At 45.3% G+C, this 16,714-nt stretch overlaps 1 protein-coding gene across 1 annotated transcript in view; it reads left to right on the forward strand.

Moving 5' to 3' along the window:
* The window catches only part of CUL3 (cullin 3), a 611,025-nt gene that overhangs the window by 93,818 nt on the left and 500,493 nt on the right, over positions 1-16,714 (forward strand). Inside the window, exon 2 of the mRNA XM_085634401.1 lies at positions 6,507-6,704. Coding sequence (XP_085490527.1) covers positions 6,507-6,704 — 198 coding nt within the window. The remainder of the gene's footprint in view (positions 1-6,506; positions 6,705-16,714) is intronic.

The following is a 16,714-nucleotide window of genomic DNA, read 5'->3' on the forward strand; positions in this document are numbered from 1 at the left end:
TCACCGGTCACTGTCGAGAGGGTGAGTCGGATTAGGGTAAGCTCTGAAACGGTAACGACCATTGCACCAGACATTGCTCATGACTCAACACATTTTAACCTACTCGACTCATGCAATCCCTTGCTGGGGGTCCAATACGACGACCCTGAATCTGAGATTAACAACGCCCAAAGCCCTCTTGTTACATCTAACAAGGCTTTACACCTTCCCTTTACAGCTGCACCTACCGAAGTTGGTACCTCCTTAGTAGCGGCTTTAGCGACTGTTCCATCTGGGAAACCAGTTTCAGGTTCTGCAGTACCCAGGAAAAGAAAGCGCCCTGTTAGCCCTTACAGGGGGGGTCCTCTAAAACCACGTAGTAAATTAAGCAGGCACAACGCGACCAAAGGGGGTATCTCTAAAACAACTAATGCTCATACTAGAGTCTCACTACCCAGGGGCCTGGTTTGTCCGCTAGGCACACCTGTCCCGCCAGCGTCTCCTGGCACCACCCCAGTTCCTCAGGTAGCGCACACTGATACTGTCCTCCGACCTCTAGACGTTGAGGGCCTACTTAGGTCTGTGGTGATGCCCCTTGCAGACAAGATTGATTGTCTCACACGGAAATTAGCCACCCTTGAGCAATCAATGTTGGATAACTTCTATGCTGTGAAATCACTGGTTAAATTCCACTCCAAGAGGCAGGGAGAAGACAACGGAGGGTCAAGGTGTGGTACAGTAACACCAGTAACACTAGTACCCTCGGAGTCAATGTCTTGCCATACAGTACCTATACCTGGGAAGGCCCCACAGTCACTGCAACCAAATACAGGTATCAGTCCTGCTCCACAAACTTCTAATCTTATACCTAGTTTGGGCCCCCCAAGGAAAAAATCAAATAGTCAAGCAGCAAAGACCTCCAAAGTTAAAGTTAATTTTGCCCCTAACCCAGAGGATATAGCGTCAACCTCCAAGGTAGCTGAAAATACGCCAACCGTGCCGAATGGAAATATAATTGTACCTATTTCCATTTCCGGCAGTCAGGTTGTGCCTAAACCTCTAGCTAAACCCCCAGTTAAATTACCACCGGGCAGGACAAAAATTAGCACACCCAATGCTAGCCTCCCCCCTGGGTGCCAACCGTATGTGGTAATCCTCACGGGGGTCCCGGAGCTTGAAGAGGGTTCTTGCGAGTTGTACTCTGATCTCAAACACAAGACCCTGTCCTGGCTCAGATTAAATAGACCTCTCCCAGGGCATATTGATGGTAGGATAGCCCATGTCCGCCGTGTGGGGTGGATTGGAAATAGACGCAAGGACTTAACCGGGGACTGCGTGCTAATTAACTTCAGTGATCCCAGAGCAGCAGGTATGATCTGCAGTCAGCAGTCGCCACACAATTTTTGCGACATACAAACCAGGGACTTGGGGTATTTCTATCGTCCCCCTCCGTTATCTGGGTTTGAGAAGCCTTTGCCGGTTGAGGGCAGAGGTGCATGGTATCCTCACTATCCAACCTTGGATGCCAGAGTAAGGGCAAGGACGCCGACTCAAGCGGCTCCACCCCATGGATGGGGTTGGTGACTCGATAATCAAGTTGCATTAAACGCCCCTCCACCCAAGGCAAATGGGTTGTACACAGCAGTGAGTGTCCCCTCGTCATTAGTTACCCCCCACACGTTCCAGCCAACATCCTTCACCACCATCTCCTCTCCTTCAGGCAGTCGATCTGAGTCTACTGAGCTCATGGAAGGAGTAGAATACTCGGGGTCCCCGAGCAGGGTTGCTGGGTGTGCAGGGCCACTGATTCGTCCTATCCTGAAGGCTATCAGTTGGAATGTGGCAGGCCTGAATAACAAGTTGGACGCCCCGGACTGGGTGGCGCTTACAGAGCCCCACGCCGTCTGTGCCTTTCAAGAAACGTGGTGCGTGGAACCAAGGCACAGAGTAGGATATGCTTCCTTCTCTGTCCCGGCAGGTATACCAGTATCAGGAAGAGGGCGCCCATTTGGAGGTCTTTTAGTCTGGGTCGATATAACATTAGGTTGGCGAGTGTATCACCATCCCCAAAAATCACCAGATTTGATGTGGCTCACTGTAATATGTCCAAATAAAGTTGAGCAGCTGGAGATTTTTAACATTTATACACGAGGGGCTTCTGGGAGGGCCTCGTCACCAACCCTCCTGGCTTTAGAAGCAGCCCTGGGGGAGTGTCGTGGCGACTCATTAATTTTGGTGATGGGGGATCTTAACTGCACATTCGAGCCTTTGATGGCCGACGAATCCTTGGACCTGTTTGACGAAGATTCGAGGAGAGGCGTTCCGCCCCTCGATCTTCCAATTGTCAAAAGGTGGACACCCAGAATCGTCCAACTGAATTCCCTTACACTTGAGTTTGGCTTGAGAGCAGCAAACGGGAGAACACGGTCAGACCCAGAGGGTGCACATACGTATAATAGGGTGGGTCACTCATCTAGGATAGATTATATCCTCTTAAACTTTTCCTTGTGGGCCCACTTGGAGGATATGATAGTCTTGCCTTCCTTGGAAAGTGATCACAATGCACTCTCATTATCCCTAATACATTGGTGGAGGGCCAGTGGCTTACTAATTGGAGCTCCTGCGGCACTCGAGCAGAGGTCATTGGGGGGGGTGGTCCCTTCCAATTGTCTCAGACGTTTAAAATGGGACAAAGTGGCCATTGATGAAGAAAAACTATCTTGCATCAGAGCCGTTATTGCCGCAGCCTCTGAAACCCTGGAAAATCAACCTCCTAGCCCGCATAAGACAGCAGCCATGTTCAGTGAGGTTTCGACAGCGATAGGGGACTTGTTCCTGGTCAAACCAAATCCCAAGGTAAACAAAAACCATGTTAAGCGACAGGGCAAATTAGGCTGGTACTCACAGGCGTGCCGCGCTGGAAAAAGAGCTCTAATCATGGCAGTAAAGAGTGGTGATGCCCTAGCAATAGCTGCTAAACGTAAGTCCTACAAATCCACAATTAATATAGCCAGGAGAGACTGGGAAGACACCTTCTGGCAGGAGCTTCGCGCAGCAAGCATAGAAAAAAATGCAAAAGGTTTTTGGGACCTGTTACGAAAAAAACATAGACCCCTGGACACCGTCATTACATGCAATATAACCGAGGACCAGTGGCACTCACACTTCTCGAAGCTGTATACTGCACCTGCTGCAGAAGCGATGGTCTTCCCTTTACCTCAGATTCTTCAAGGTGCCGGCAGCTATGAGGAGAGTCTATTTTCCAGGAAAGAGGCTGAAATTGCCATAAAATCCCTGGTTCCTCGCAAAGCAGCTGGACCTGATGGCCTACCTGGCGATCTTATCCGCATGGACATAAGCGAATGGGCTATGATGATTGCCTCGCTATTGAACGCAGTCATGGCAGGCGCCCCCCTCCCTGCTTCTTGGATGGCAGCTGAGGTGGTTCCCCTGCACAAGAAAGGTTCAAGAGATGACCCAGCTAATTATAGACCGATTAGCTTAATAGACTGTTCCCAAAAAGTGGCGGGCAAGGTCCTCTTATCTAGGGTCCAGCAGTGGGCTGACGAGAATAAGATACTCTCGGATTTTCAGGCTGGGTTCAGATCCGGGACAGGGACGATAGAACAATCGCTAAGGCTACTTATGATCTACTGGAAGGTCGTCACAATTGGAAAGGGTACCTTATATCTGGCCTTCATCGACCTCCGCACGGCCTTCGATTTGGTGCCTAGAAACAACTTGTGGAAAGTGTTGTGCGACCTGGGTATGCCACCCTACTTGCTTCATTTGATCATGAGATTCCACGAAAATAACTATGCCCAAATACGTTGGGGGTCAAATGGTCAAAAGACCTCAAGAATAGAGGTGAACAGAGGTGTACGACAAGGTTGCGTACTTGCCCCAACCCTGTTCTCCTTATACGTAAATGGAGTGGTGGATTTTTTGACTCAGACTCCAGCAGATGCACCCCGTCTGGCAGGTCGCCTAATTCCTACCTTACTCTTTGCTGACGATACTTTACTTTTGTCAAAATCTCCGATGGGCCTCCAGCAGCTTCTTTCTGGATTTGACACCTTCTGTAAGCAGCGAGGCCTTTGTATTAATACAGACAAAACTAAGTATCTCATTTTGAATCCCCCACACAAGCTTGGCCCCCCTCCAACATTGGGGCACGTTGCTCTAGAAAGAACTAAAACGTTTGACTATCTGGGCATTCGCTTGGTGGATACAATGAAATGGGACTGCCACTTGACCAAAATGTTGTTGAGCTTAAAAAGAGTGACTGGGGCCCTGTTGAAAGAACAGAGAGCAGCATCTACAAGACCAATAGCGGCAGTAATGGATATTTACTCCGCCAGAGGAGTAAGTGCAGCACTTTACGGGGCGGAGCTCTGGGGGATGTCAAATATGAAAGTACTAACTCGAGCTGAGAATGCCTTCCAGAGAAGCCTAATGTCTCTCGGTCCTTCTGTTCCCATTTTACCCCTGCAATTGGACATGGGTTGCCGGGCGATTGAAGATCAAGCAAAACTACGCCCCCTGTTACTGTGGGCCCGCATCTGGAGAGTGCCAGAGCTCTCAAGTTATGCGGATGGCCTACGGGAGATAATTAATTGCCCCGGCTGGGCAAAAATAAAATGGCTAAGGGACGTCAAGGCTCTATTTATAAATCTGGGGCTGGAAGAAGCATGGCACCAACAGTCAGCCCCGCCCAAATCCATGCTAAAACAAATTTATTGGACATGGGTGGCAAGTAAAAGGAATTCTTCCTCAACGATCTGCAAATCCACCAGAAATTTTGTGGAGCATAAAGATGTCCCTATCAGAGAACTGTACCTGGACATTGTTACTGCCCCATGGGATAGATCTCTGTATTTCAAATTCAGAATAGGTCTTCTCCCGGTTATGGAACTTACATGCCACTGGAAAATACCACACCAGACTGCGCCATGGTGTCCATTTTGCCCTCAGCGTTATGAATCTGTCCCCCATCTGTTATTCGAGTGCCCCGCCTATAAGGTTCCCCGAATGAAATGGTTAAAACCGATGTGCCTTACTTTGGGCACTAGACATTGTAACGTGGCATTACGAATTTTACTTACAGACACTCGCCCATTCTTCGCATGCGCCACCTCGAAGTATTTAGGTTGGGCATGGCGAATACGGTCAAAAAGACTTAGGCAAATTGTTTAATCATGATTTTAATTCTTTTAGCTAATTTAAATAATTTTCCTTTTAGACAAATGTAGAAAAAATGTTGAATTTTAGAATATCTAGGGTTTTTTATGTTTTCTATTTAGTAAATGCTCTAAATGACCTTTAATGTATGTACGCTTTTTAAGATATTTTATGTCGAAATAAAGCCTATTTGACTTGACTTGACTTATTCTTTTTAAATACTGTTCAGAGTTTCCTGTGTGAAACGTATTTGAAAAATAGGATCTACCATTTTTACTAAGGACTGGGGTATATATAATTTGCTGTACAGTTTCAAGCATCCTTAAATGTTTCTTTTCTTGCTGTATTTTTTAATATTTTTTAAACTGCTTTGCCCAAACCAGCTTTACCTAAGCCAATAGCATTGGACTCACATTAAAAAGGCAAGACAAGACAAATTGCCTTTGCTTGTTGAACAAAGGTGAGGTTTGTTGAATAGTAGATTCGGAAGAGGCACAGTTAAGTGCAGTGGTTGTGTTCAGGAGATTGCCATTTGCAAGTCTAGGACCACTGGCCTCACTACCACTATAATCGTCCTCTGTCCATTGAGCAACAGTGCCTCTCCTTTTACCTCACTGTTAGTATTGCTAAGTCAGACATGCACAAATCACTCCCTTTCCTACTGCTCTTTTAGTTTTTCAGGATGAGCCAAGCTTGCTTTCAGGTAACTCGATAAGATTGCCATGCCAAACAATGAATTTTAAAGCTAAAGCTACAAGTTTTACGAGTCGTCTGTCATTTATTGGTGCATAAATCTATCCCTGGACTATATCATAGACGTGTGCAAAGAAATCACTCCTTTTAAGCAAGACATGTCAGTTGTAACCAGTCTCACTTGTTTAGCTTAGAAAGTCAGATGTGTTTTTCAAGTTTGTCTGCAATACAAATCAACCAGTACTGGGATTAGGGGGGTCTGTTAGCCCAATGGACCTGTATAATAAAGAATTAAACTTTAGACCAATTCTTTTGCTTCAATTTGTATATCAATGGGTCTTTCTTTGACTTGTGTCTTGGGCAAGTTTTCTCCTAGAATGTATTGTTAACTTTGTTTCAGAAAATCATTTACTGTTGAATAAAATGTCATGCTAGTTTATCATGTTAGCCTTTCTGATAGTGTCAGAGGGCAGTAATTGAAAGCTTTCTTCAAGTGTTCTTGGTCACACTTCTTGTTTCTACTTAATGATAGCACTTCTATGTGAGAATGCTACATTTTATAATTGAGTACAAGATTAGCAAATGAGAAACTCTTCAACCAGATCTGTGAAGTTAGTGGTGACCCTTTTTTTTTTTTTTCTTTAATTTTTCAGATGACTATGGATGAGAAATATGTCAACAGCATCTGGGACCTTCTGAAGAATGCAATACAGGAAATACAACGCAAGAACAATAGTGGCTTGAGCTTTGAAGAACTTTATAGAAATGCCTATACAATGGTGTTGCACAAACATGGAGAAAAACTGTACACTGGACTCCGAGAAGTTGTAACGGAGCATCTTATAAACAAGGTTTCTTTGCAACATTTTACAACTGGATCTTTGAAATTAGATTGATGTCCACGTCCCACTAAAATCCTGTGCATGTTCACATCATTTACGTCACAAAATGTGGAAAAAAATCACCACTGAGCACCTTTTCTGTATTTTGATAGTCCAGGTGGACGTGGAGTTTTTAATATTTTATTTTATTGGGTTGAAAATTTGTTGCATTTCTAAAGCTCTAGCTAAAGTGTCCACTTGCAACTGTTAACGTACTATTAGCTGTACGTCCCTCTGTGGAACATTCTCTGGAAGGAAGTTCTTTTAGTACATGCTAACGAAGAACTTGGTTAGGCTTTTCCTAAACATTAGCCTGCGTTTAGAGTTTGGCTGTGGGTTACTATTAATCCAAGGCCACCTTGAATATGGAGTTTCAGTAACTGCTTTTTTTTTTTAAAGTTAGTAAAAGTCACATCTTTTTGTTTGAAACCCATCACTAGATGTTTTTAGCGTTAATCCGTCTTGTAAAAAGGAAAGCTTAGAGTCTTTATTTGATGTATGTTGTAACTGTTATAGATGAGTATATTTCAGTTCCCTCCATCATGCATTGGAGAGCAGTCATAATAATCTCAGAAAGAAAGTTTGTTTTGTTAGTTTAAAAATGATTGGATGGGTAATATTACACAAGCAAGTGCATCTTCTACAACATTTGCTTGCGTATAAAAAAAAAAATATTATGGGGTCTTAACAAAAGGTAGGAAGAGCACGAAATGATAGTATAATATGATTGCCCATGTGTATTTTTGATCGTGTAAGCAAATGAAGGTATCATTGTGGTCACTCGCTCCTTTGCCTCTTACTCGCAGTCAGTGATTTGGTTGATTGGTCCCCTCTATATGTTCCAGGATTTAGTAGCTGCTCTCCTCTCCTTAAATGTCTGGTGACAACCTAACTACATATCTGTATCTCTTGGTCAGCTGGATAATAAGGCCATAAAAAGAGAAAAATGCATTGTCAAAGCCAGTATAGGTCTTCCTTTGACAAGAGCGTTGAGTTTTTATTTGTTTGTTTGGAAATCAGCAAAAAATAGCAAAATAATGGAGTGTCCCAGAAGTGCAGACTCACAAGCCCAAGCACTGATGTGCATATCTTTCAGGCGGATATGCCTATATGACCATGCAAAATGTCATTACTCTCAATGAAAGACAGTCAGTGGGCGAAATTACCTGACCCATTGCTTTGTGGGGTATAATGTAGTGCCCGGAGGCAAAATGTGTGACTCTTGAACAGAGCTATGTATGCGAATAGTTGGCTGAAAGACCATATATATTTGCATGTACTATCTATATACGTACTTCTTTTGTCAACGTTTTGTAAAATAAAAAGTTGACAAACCAGTTAAGCTGTCTGTTGACAAACTTAAAAACACTTCTTCAGTGATGAGTAACTGCATGCCAGACTACCATTGAAGGAGATTTTCTCAGACCAGGACATAAGCATTGAGTATCGGCCATGTCTGTGCATATCTCCCTTGTACAATGGTAAACATGATATCCCAACAGTTTGATACACATAAGACCTAAAACATGTTACACTGATTGAGAAATACAATGAAGGACAGCTAACCAGTGGTAAGCTAAGCTTTAGGAGGTGAATCAAAGCACAGATTTTATTCTGTGGCAGAATCTCTGAAACTGTATGTTCATGGCATTAATAAAGAGGATGACAAATGAGATTGGACTCTCAATGCAGACAGAGATGGAAAGTTCGTACAAAGAAGGAAGGTGCACCAGAAAAAAGTCAGCAAGCTTCAAATTAATTCAAGAATATGTCCTTTATTACTCTGTAGTATTAAAAATAGTCATCAGCCAAAGCGTTTCGTTCTCAAGGAACTTCGTCAGGGCTCAAGTACTCAAAAGAAAGTCCAGTTGACATATATGTGTTAGTCAATCGATTTCGATTGGCGAATGGTATAGGTAGAAAAAGGTTTCTCTCCGATATTTAGAAAGAACCAAATTTTCGTTAGGCAGTCCCTCGCGATTTTGCTCAATGCGCAAGGCAAGTATAGATGTCAGTAGTCCTGGAAAGTGACGATATCGACGAGCAGAATAGCGCTTCAATAATATAGTCCATGCTAACAAAACCCCTATTGCATTCACTATCATCAGTTCCTTTCGGGAGCACTGTAGTCTCTTTCAAGCTACCAGATGCAAGTTTGTGATAAAATAAAATAGGGATCCTTGCTCTGTAACGTGAGCTGTTTTTGCCCTTTTTTATTGAGATTGACCTCTAAGATAGAAAAAACACCCGATGTCTATTTGCCCAAAAGTGTTTCTCAGGAGCAAAAGTAAATGTGAAACTTAAAAAATTGTAGTGTTATCGACCGTAATGGCCTATAGCTTCTTGTCTTATGTATCCATATCTGTAAGAAAATTCAGAGCCTTCAAGATCTGAAGTCATCCAGCAACATGAGGCTTTGCCAAGAAAAAACAAGCATTGACATAGCCAATAGGTCTCGCCTTTGGGGCCATATAAGTATTTAGTTATGCAGCACAATATCCTTGGTGCAACAACATCAACTGTTACATGGGTAAACACTTACAAGGTCCCAAAGGCGAGACCTATTGGCTATGCCAATGCTTGTTATTACTGTGGGCCGGTTTTATCGCCCGCTGTAACAAAAGCAGCTGCAGTGTTTTCCACACGATACCCCTGCACGGCCGGTCCAACTCAATTGCCAAGGCCGGTTTGCGTTCCAAGTCCGGCCCTGGTGGCAGCTCAAACATTGAAGAAGGTTCTGCAGCTAGAGGAAAACGGAGCCCCCATCATGGCTCTTCTGATCTCCACCCCAGCAAAGTCTGAGAGCTGGGAAGATTGTTCAACCTGTCATGCAGCCTCCTCCGCCCTAAGAGCCTTTGCGACTCAGAAAACCACTGCTCAAATGTGAGCGAGGAGAAAGCGAGAGAGAGGCAAAGCAAATTAAATAGTTTGTAGCGGTATGTAGAGCGCAGACTCATTTTGTCCCCTGCAAAGTCGTTGCCATGATGAAAGCTTTGAAAAAAGCATTTAAGTGGAAAACTGGCATGCTCATATGTTTTATGAAAGTTTCCTCTTTTAAGAGCTGTTTTAAAACCGGTGCAAGCGACAAATCAAAACCATAAAACTGCAGTGTTAATAAATTATATTTCCTGATTTTTATTTTTTTATTAAAAAAAAACAAAAACGTATTTAGTTGTTTCTATACAAAAAACCGACTCAAGATGTAGCTTTATTCTACAGCCCGGTAGCTTAAATCACCCCTTTATAAGTTATCTGGACGATTATTTTTAATTATTTCAATTTTTCGGTGATTAACCATGTAAATTATGCCAAGCCTGTGATTCGTTCTGCTCAAATTAAGGTACTAACGCAGTTTGTCATTCCGAATCCAAGTTCATTTCCAGTGTCATTCCGAATCCAAGTTCATTTCCAGCCTACAAATGTGTGGGGGCGCATTTCCCTTCAGCCTCGGAGATGAATGTCCTTGCAATAACTTGCTCCTGCTGCAGCGTCCTTTTCAAGAAGGGGCTGAAATGAAGAGCGCCCCCTTGCTGCGTGCATGCAAACACCAGGGGTGTCCGCGCTGAAGCTAGGCTGCAGAGCTAGGAGTCACAGGCCAGAGAGGAGCAGGGCACAAAGAGAAGGCAGAAAACCCATCAACTGAAAGCCATTAACATCTAGTGAATACCTCCCCGGATGCACTCATGGCGGCTGTCCAGGAAGTGCATCTGCCGAGTTTATTAGATTTGCTTTTACGCAGAACTGCCAAATATAGAATTATTTGCATGGCTGCGCTTGCGCTCTGTTCCGCGGATCTGCAAAAACACAAGTCCTTGAACCCGCATGTATTTATTTTACATTAAGGTAGCTCAGTGATTTCAGCGCTTTTAGTCGAGGTCTGTGTGATGCTAGAAAGGTAGCCCGGTGATTGCAGGGTTTGTAGTCGAGGTCTGCGTGACGCCTGCTGGTTATAGCTGGGAAACCCTGGAGGGACGACTGGGCCTTCCATCCTTCTTAAGCCAATACAATGAATAGTACTAAGTACTCTCGTAGTAACGCCTGTTATTTGCAGCGATACACTACTACAAGCCCGTAGCTGCACACACCACGCTATAAACAAAGTTTTACATCTCTTTACAGCAAACTGCTGGTTGGTTTAACACCCTGTGCAAGTTGGAAACTGAGGGTCCACAGACGATAAACAGAGCGGCCATTTAAAAAGTGAAGTACACCCTTTTGTGCATTTTTTACTTCATATTTTTAACAGAACTCGGGCAAATAGAGCTCCCATGTATCACATGAATACAAGTCCACATGGGCTTGTAATGCACATGTTTGAGATTGCTTTGCTGGTCATAAACCCTCTTAGGATAAACAGGTTGTGGTGATAAGTAATAATGAAAAAAAGGTTGCCACCTTGTGGCCCCAAGATGCAATGGAAGAAACATTTGACGTTCTAGTGATTGGAATATACAACAAGCAGTCTCTGCATGGTAACGGGGACCAGACACGCACAGCGTTTACTTTTGCTTAAACGCGTGCATGTTTTGCATTCGGTTGTTTTCCCACTCATGCATGTTTGGCGTTTACCTTACGGGAGCGAGCAGCGGCAGGGCGATAATTGCTAACAGATGGTGCCCTCCTATGCAGCACTTGCGCGCTGGGTACACAAGACCTAAAGAGGACCAGAGGAAGCAAAGCACAGAAAATGCTGACCCAAAGTGATAGTGATAATAATTGCATTTTTGGAGGACTGAGTAGTTAGCATTATGCACTTCCAGGAGGACTAAGGTGCAAGTAAGGAAGGTTTATGATAAATAATGAGGATCCTGGGCAGTACAGGTTGCCCTGAAGAATGCCGTTCAGAAAATAATAAAGATACTGACACACAATGCCAGAGGGATGCAATACTTCTCGGCCGGCCTGACCGGAACCTTAGTTCTATTGTAAGTAACTTAAACATTGTGTTTATGACCCAAGATCTGTCGTACAGAAACAAAAAAACAAGCCAGGGAAAATATCATTTTAGAGGAGTTTTTTCTGACCTGCATCTGTTGTTCCAAGGAACACTCCAGGCTTTGGTAATTTTTATTGGCCTAACGGTTTTTAAGAAGTTGCACTGCTGCAGCCAATGGAATTCCACAAGTTCCTTCAGGTGGTAGTGGTTCATTGGTCAGGATGCAAAGTGGCCTTAAACATAACTTTCTTACACACTGGAAAAAGGTTGGGCGTTTGTCCTTTGGACCTGCAGCTCTGAGAAACTATGGTCTCATGTTAACTTACGTACATCCCAGAACAAAATATTATTCTTTGTGATGAGCAAGAAGATAAAGCAGCTTTGAACTGCATAATTGAAATAACACAAATGTGTACTCTGTCACCAAGTTGGTAAAACAGTTAACCGGTTATTTTCTTTAAACTCTTCACTCTGATAGTGACTTAACTGCAGATTCCTCACCTTTAGAGTATTCCTAGGCACAAGACTGAATCTGGAGTACTTGAAAGCAATAGCACACTTGTGCCACCATGTGCATCCAGGCCCTATAGAGCTGCAAGTGCCACCAGTTACACTTCTGCTGGTGGGTCTCGCCCCAGTGCTGACTGACCATAGAGCATACTCCCAGGCCATGCCAGTCCTGACTTCTGCCCAAGCCCTATGATCCATACCGGTCCTTTCACTGGTGCTCCTCCTGATCATTCTGCTGGCACCTGTGCCTTATCCAATTTGAACAACTATCTCCAAACCGGAGATGACATCAGCTCTCGTCTGGCCTATATTGAGGTATGAAATACCCAGATGCAACCAAACGTATTGGAACTTCTAGCTGCTTGCTTCCCACAAAGTCGACAACTTTGACCAGAACGTATAAAATGCTAGAAGAATGGATACGTTTCCAAAAACAGAGTTTGAATACCGATCTGGTTCACTAGCTGAAGAAAGTGCCTTTTTTGCTGTGTAGCGCACTGGACAGCAAAAATCCTTAACTTGCAATTGCTCACTGCAGAAACAACCTCAGTTTACCTACTGAAATGTTCCTGTTGGGGCTAGCCTTTACAGACTACTACAATTGCTCTTTAGTGTGGCACTTATGTTCACTCTAATTGCCACTTGGATGAAAATATGGTCAGCTGCTCCATGAAGTTGACCTGTGGCTTTGTGACCAAGACCAGCTCCGACTGATCTAGCCTTCCTCCCTCAGTACTCCATCAGAAAAATCTTGTGGTGTGAGTGTCCGCCAGGAAGGTTAATTCAAATGCTTTCCCTTCTGCCTGTCTGTGAATCCAAACATTTTGGATGACATTGTCCTCTTGAGCTAGCCACGCACTGTGATCTCTGAATGCAGTCTATTTTCTGGACAGATTCACACTTTCACAGTGGGATACGGCTTGTGAGATCTTACTAGCAGTCCTAGAAGATCTCACAGCAACTTTTGCCTAAAACATCCAAGATGGTCAGGGTAAGATAAAGTCTACTGTGTGGATCACACCATGGACTCAGGCAGAACATTAAGATTTGTGCACCTATATTTTTGAGGAGTGTCCAAGTGTTCCTGATGGATATGCCCATACAATGTTTGGGAAGAAGCTCCACTGCGTTTGAGGTGTAAAGACCGTTGTGCCACAGCCTGCTTCCTAGGGTTGCCTTTGCCAGCCCATCAATTTAATCAGCAACATAGAAAGTAAAGGGGCTACTCACATGGCCTGGCATACTCACAGTGGCAGCCTCCCAGACAGTTTATCCTGACGGCGGCCAACACAGTTGACATCAGCAGAGGCAGCAGCACTCTACTTTATCTTACCCCGTGGCAGTGACAACCAGCCAACTGTGATTGTCTTTGCTGGGCCACAACCAGCCAGTAGAAAGCGGGATTGAAGTTTTTCTCCATTCTCTCCTTCCTTGATGGAAATCCCATAACTTTAGAATGATGGGTACTGCAGATCGTTCAAAAGGACTATGCCTAACCTTTTATTCACCCCCTCCTCCAAAAGAAGCATTCTGTCTGTTTCAGCCCAAGTTTTGACAGGCTACATACACTACCATCCTTATGCAGGAGATCAATCTAGTCTTGGCCAAGGTTGGCATTGAGAGGGAACCAGAGTTCAAATAGGTGAAGGGTGTTACTCCCACTTCTTTCTCTTAGCTTGGATGCATTCCATCCATCTGAAACCTCTGGCATCTAAAAACCTTAAGGAAGGCAGCTCACTACGACTCAGGTTTTTCTGCTTTCAACCATGAGTTTTTTCCTTGGACTTGCAGGACACTTATTTTCACGTTTCCCATCCTAAAGTCCCACAGACATTTCCTGTGGTTCACAGTGGAAATGGAGCACTTTCAATTAGCTGTATCCTTCGACCTCACCTCGGCCCCCCAGTAGTTCACAAAGATGATAGAGATGGTTGACGCTCATATCGCGTCCCCGGTATAATTGTACCTCAGTGTTGTACCTCAATGACTAGCTGCTAAAGGAAGGCTCCTCACTCTGTTGCAGACCACCTCTGGACATCTTTTACCCCTGAGCTTTTCCATCAATGCACCAAATCCCAGCTGATGCCCCTACAAAGGCTTTCCTTTATGTTGGGTATCCTCGATTCATTGGTGTTCCAACCCTTTCCATTGTGGCAGCGAACTTAGTATAGGATACCACCCCAGTGATTCAGACTCAATTGTGGGTCTTGGAGAGGAGGGTTGTGAGGGTTCTTGGGCTCCCTATGATTGAGCCTAGTGCTCATGAGGCCTGGCAGATGTCACATGAGGGCCCTACTGTTGCACCTTCGGTTCTAGTGGACTCTGCACCAGGGCTTGTGGAAGGCTGCACTCCACAAGCCTGCCAAGAGCTCACTGTAGTGATAGACGGATATATTGTCTCTGGATAGGGGGGGTCACCTGGAAGAGATGGAAATGCAGGATCCGTTGGCCACAGCGGAGCACAATCTCTGCATCATTCTGTTGGACACAGAGTTATCCTGTCAGCTCTTAAAGCCTTTCTACTGAGAGTAAAAAAAAAAAAGCAGGTGCCAGTTCTCAGGGACAACACTACTCCTATGAGGAAGAGCAACAAGCGGGACTGAGTTGAATCTTAGTCCCGGCACCTTATGGAGGTGAATGGATAGCAGTCCGCTGACAGTGTCTCTAAACACCAGAGCGGACAAACTGTGCAGGCGTCAGCTGGTGGACAACAAATGGAGTCTGTGAGAAGTTGGCCTGGTATATGATGTTCTCTAGTTAAAGTGACCACCTTGTACCATGCCAAGCAACCCTTATGGTGTGGTTATAAGTCAACCTTTTCGGACCAGCTGCCCTAGTGGTCACGTAGGCTAAGCAGTCTTTGAGGCTAAAGTCGTTTAAGCATGTAAAGCAAGCCTTTTTACCATATGTAACCCCCCTTTATACCAATGAAAGGACACCACACAGATATATATTCAAAATATATATGTATTTATTACTCAAAGTATCCCCTAGACTCTTTATGAGCACAGGAGCACAAATCGTTAAACAAGAAAGTATCACAATATACAGAAGTTGCACTTTATATGGATAGGCCCTGGTGGCCACTCAAACCATATACTAAAATAGTGGTATAAGTACCACGAACAGGAAAGGGAAAAGGCCTAGGGCCTCTAGAATCGCTGGGCCTACAAGGAGCTACCTTTAGTTAGTGACCAGGAGGTCCACGGGTCGCGTGTGCAGTGAGGAAAGTTACACGCGGGCTCCCATAGGTTTTCAATGGGTGCGTAAAAGTTCAAAAGTTACTGCTAGAAGGGTCTTCTGGTTGGACTACGAAATCAAGACTTCAAACCTAGACATTAGAGATGTTACTCTACACTTGTGCACCGGAGTGCCAGCTTGACCTCACCCACAGGAAGCGGGTGCATAGGTCTCGAAGTGTGTCGGGTTTCGTCTATCTGTTCAATGGAGCCTGACGACAAAGATGCTGCAGGCGGTCGGTCCAGAAGAGATGCGGTGGATCCAAGGGTGGATCGGAAGTGTAGAAGACCTGTAAGCAGAGGGGACAGTGTTCACAGTCACTAGCCAGTGACCAGCGTGGCACCAGGTAGGTACCAGGCGATGTCTGGTGCAAACAGGTGAAGAGGTGTAGCTTGTCTCTGCAGCCACGTGGTCCCTGAAGGTCAACGACGTCCAGGAGTCGGTTCACGAGGAGTCCCACGCAGGCTCTCTGTCGGCGGTGTCGGCGACTCAAAAGAAGCAAACAAGCCTTGGCAAAAGCAGGAGTCGCAGGAATTGAAGAAAGCTTGTAACTCTGACCAGCAAGGTCAGAGGGGCTGCTCCTTTGGAGGGAAGCAGGGGCCAGTCTGGAGCAACCAGACCAGCGTCGTAGTTTTCAAAAAGGTTCGCCAAAATGGCCACTAGCCAACGGGCCAGGGACCGGGCAGGCGCGTCGAGATGCAAAGTGCAGAGGGGCCCCACGCAGATCGTGGAGATGCTGGAGGGCTCACCTTTGGTGCAGATGCTGCTCGGATGTTGGGCTTCTCAGGACCCAAAGCACAACTCTGAGGGAGCCTCTGTTGTCGCGCTTGCAGCTTGTCGAGTGTCTTCCAAGATGGCTGGCTCCACGTGTCTCGGTGCCTCCACGGGTTCCTCCTTTGCAGGGACTGTGGATCGGGCGGTGAGAGGTCTGGAGGTCCAGTTCTTGTCGATCTCTGGGCTCGGGCTCCGGCAGGAGGCGGCGGCAAAGCAGACGTCGATTTACTGGATGGTGCTTGCGTTAGCAAGATGGTCACTCCCTGACCATAGGGAAGATTTCCTTCAGTCTTCTTCTTAGTTTCAAGTTGATTCCAGGATGTCTGAAGTCTTAGGACACAGCTCCTACCTTTAAGCGGATTCTAGGGGCCGGACTACCTGCTAGGTCCCTCCCTAAGGGTGGGATCAGGAAGGGGGGTGGTTACACCCCCAATCCTTTGTCCAGCTCGCCCCAGGTCTGGGGCTGGTGTGCCCCAGGACCGGATTGAACTGGCATATGCACCGAGGCTCCTTGTGAGCC

This window comes from Triturus cristatus, chromosome 11 (genome assembly GCF_964204655.1).
Source record: "Triturus cristatus chromosome 11, aTriCri1.1, whole genome shotgun sequence".
In the NCBI taxonomy this organism is placed as follows: Eukaryota; Metazoa; Chordata; class Amphibia; order Caudata; family Salamandridae; genus Triturus; species Triturus cristatus.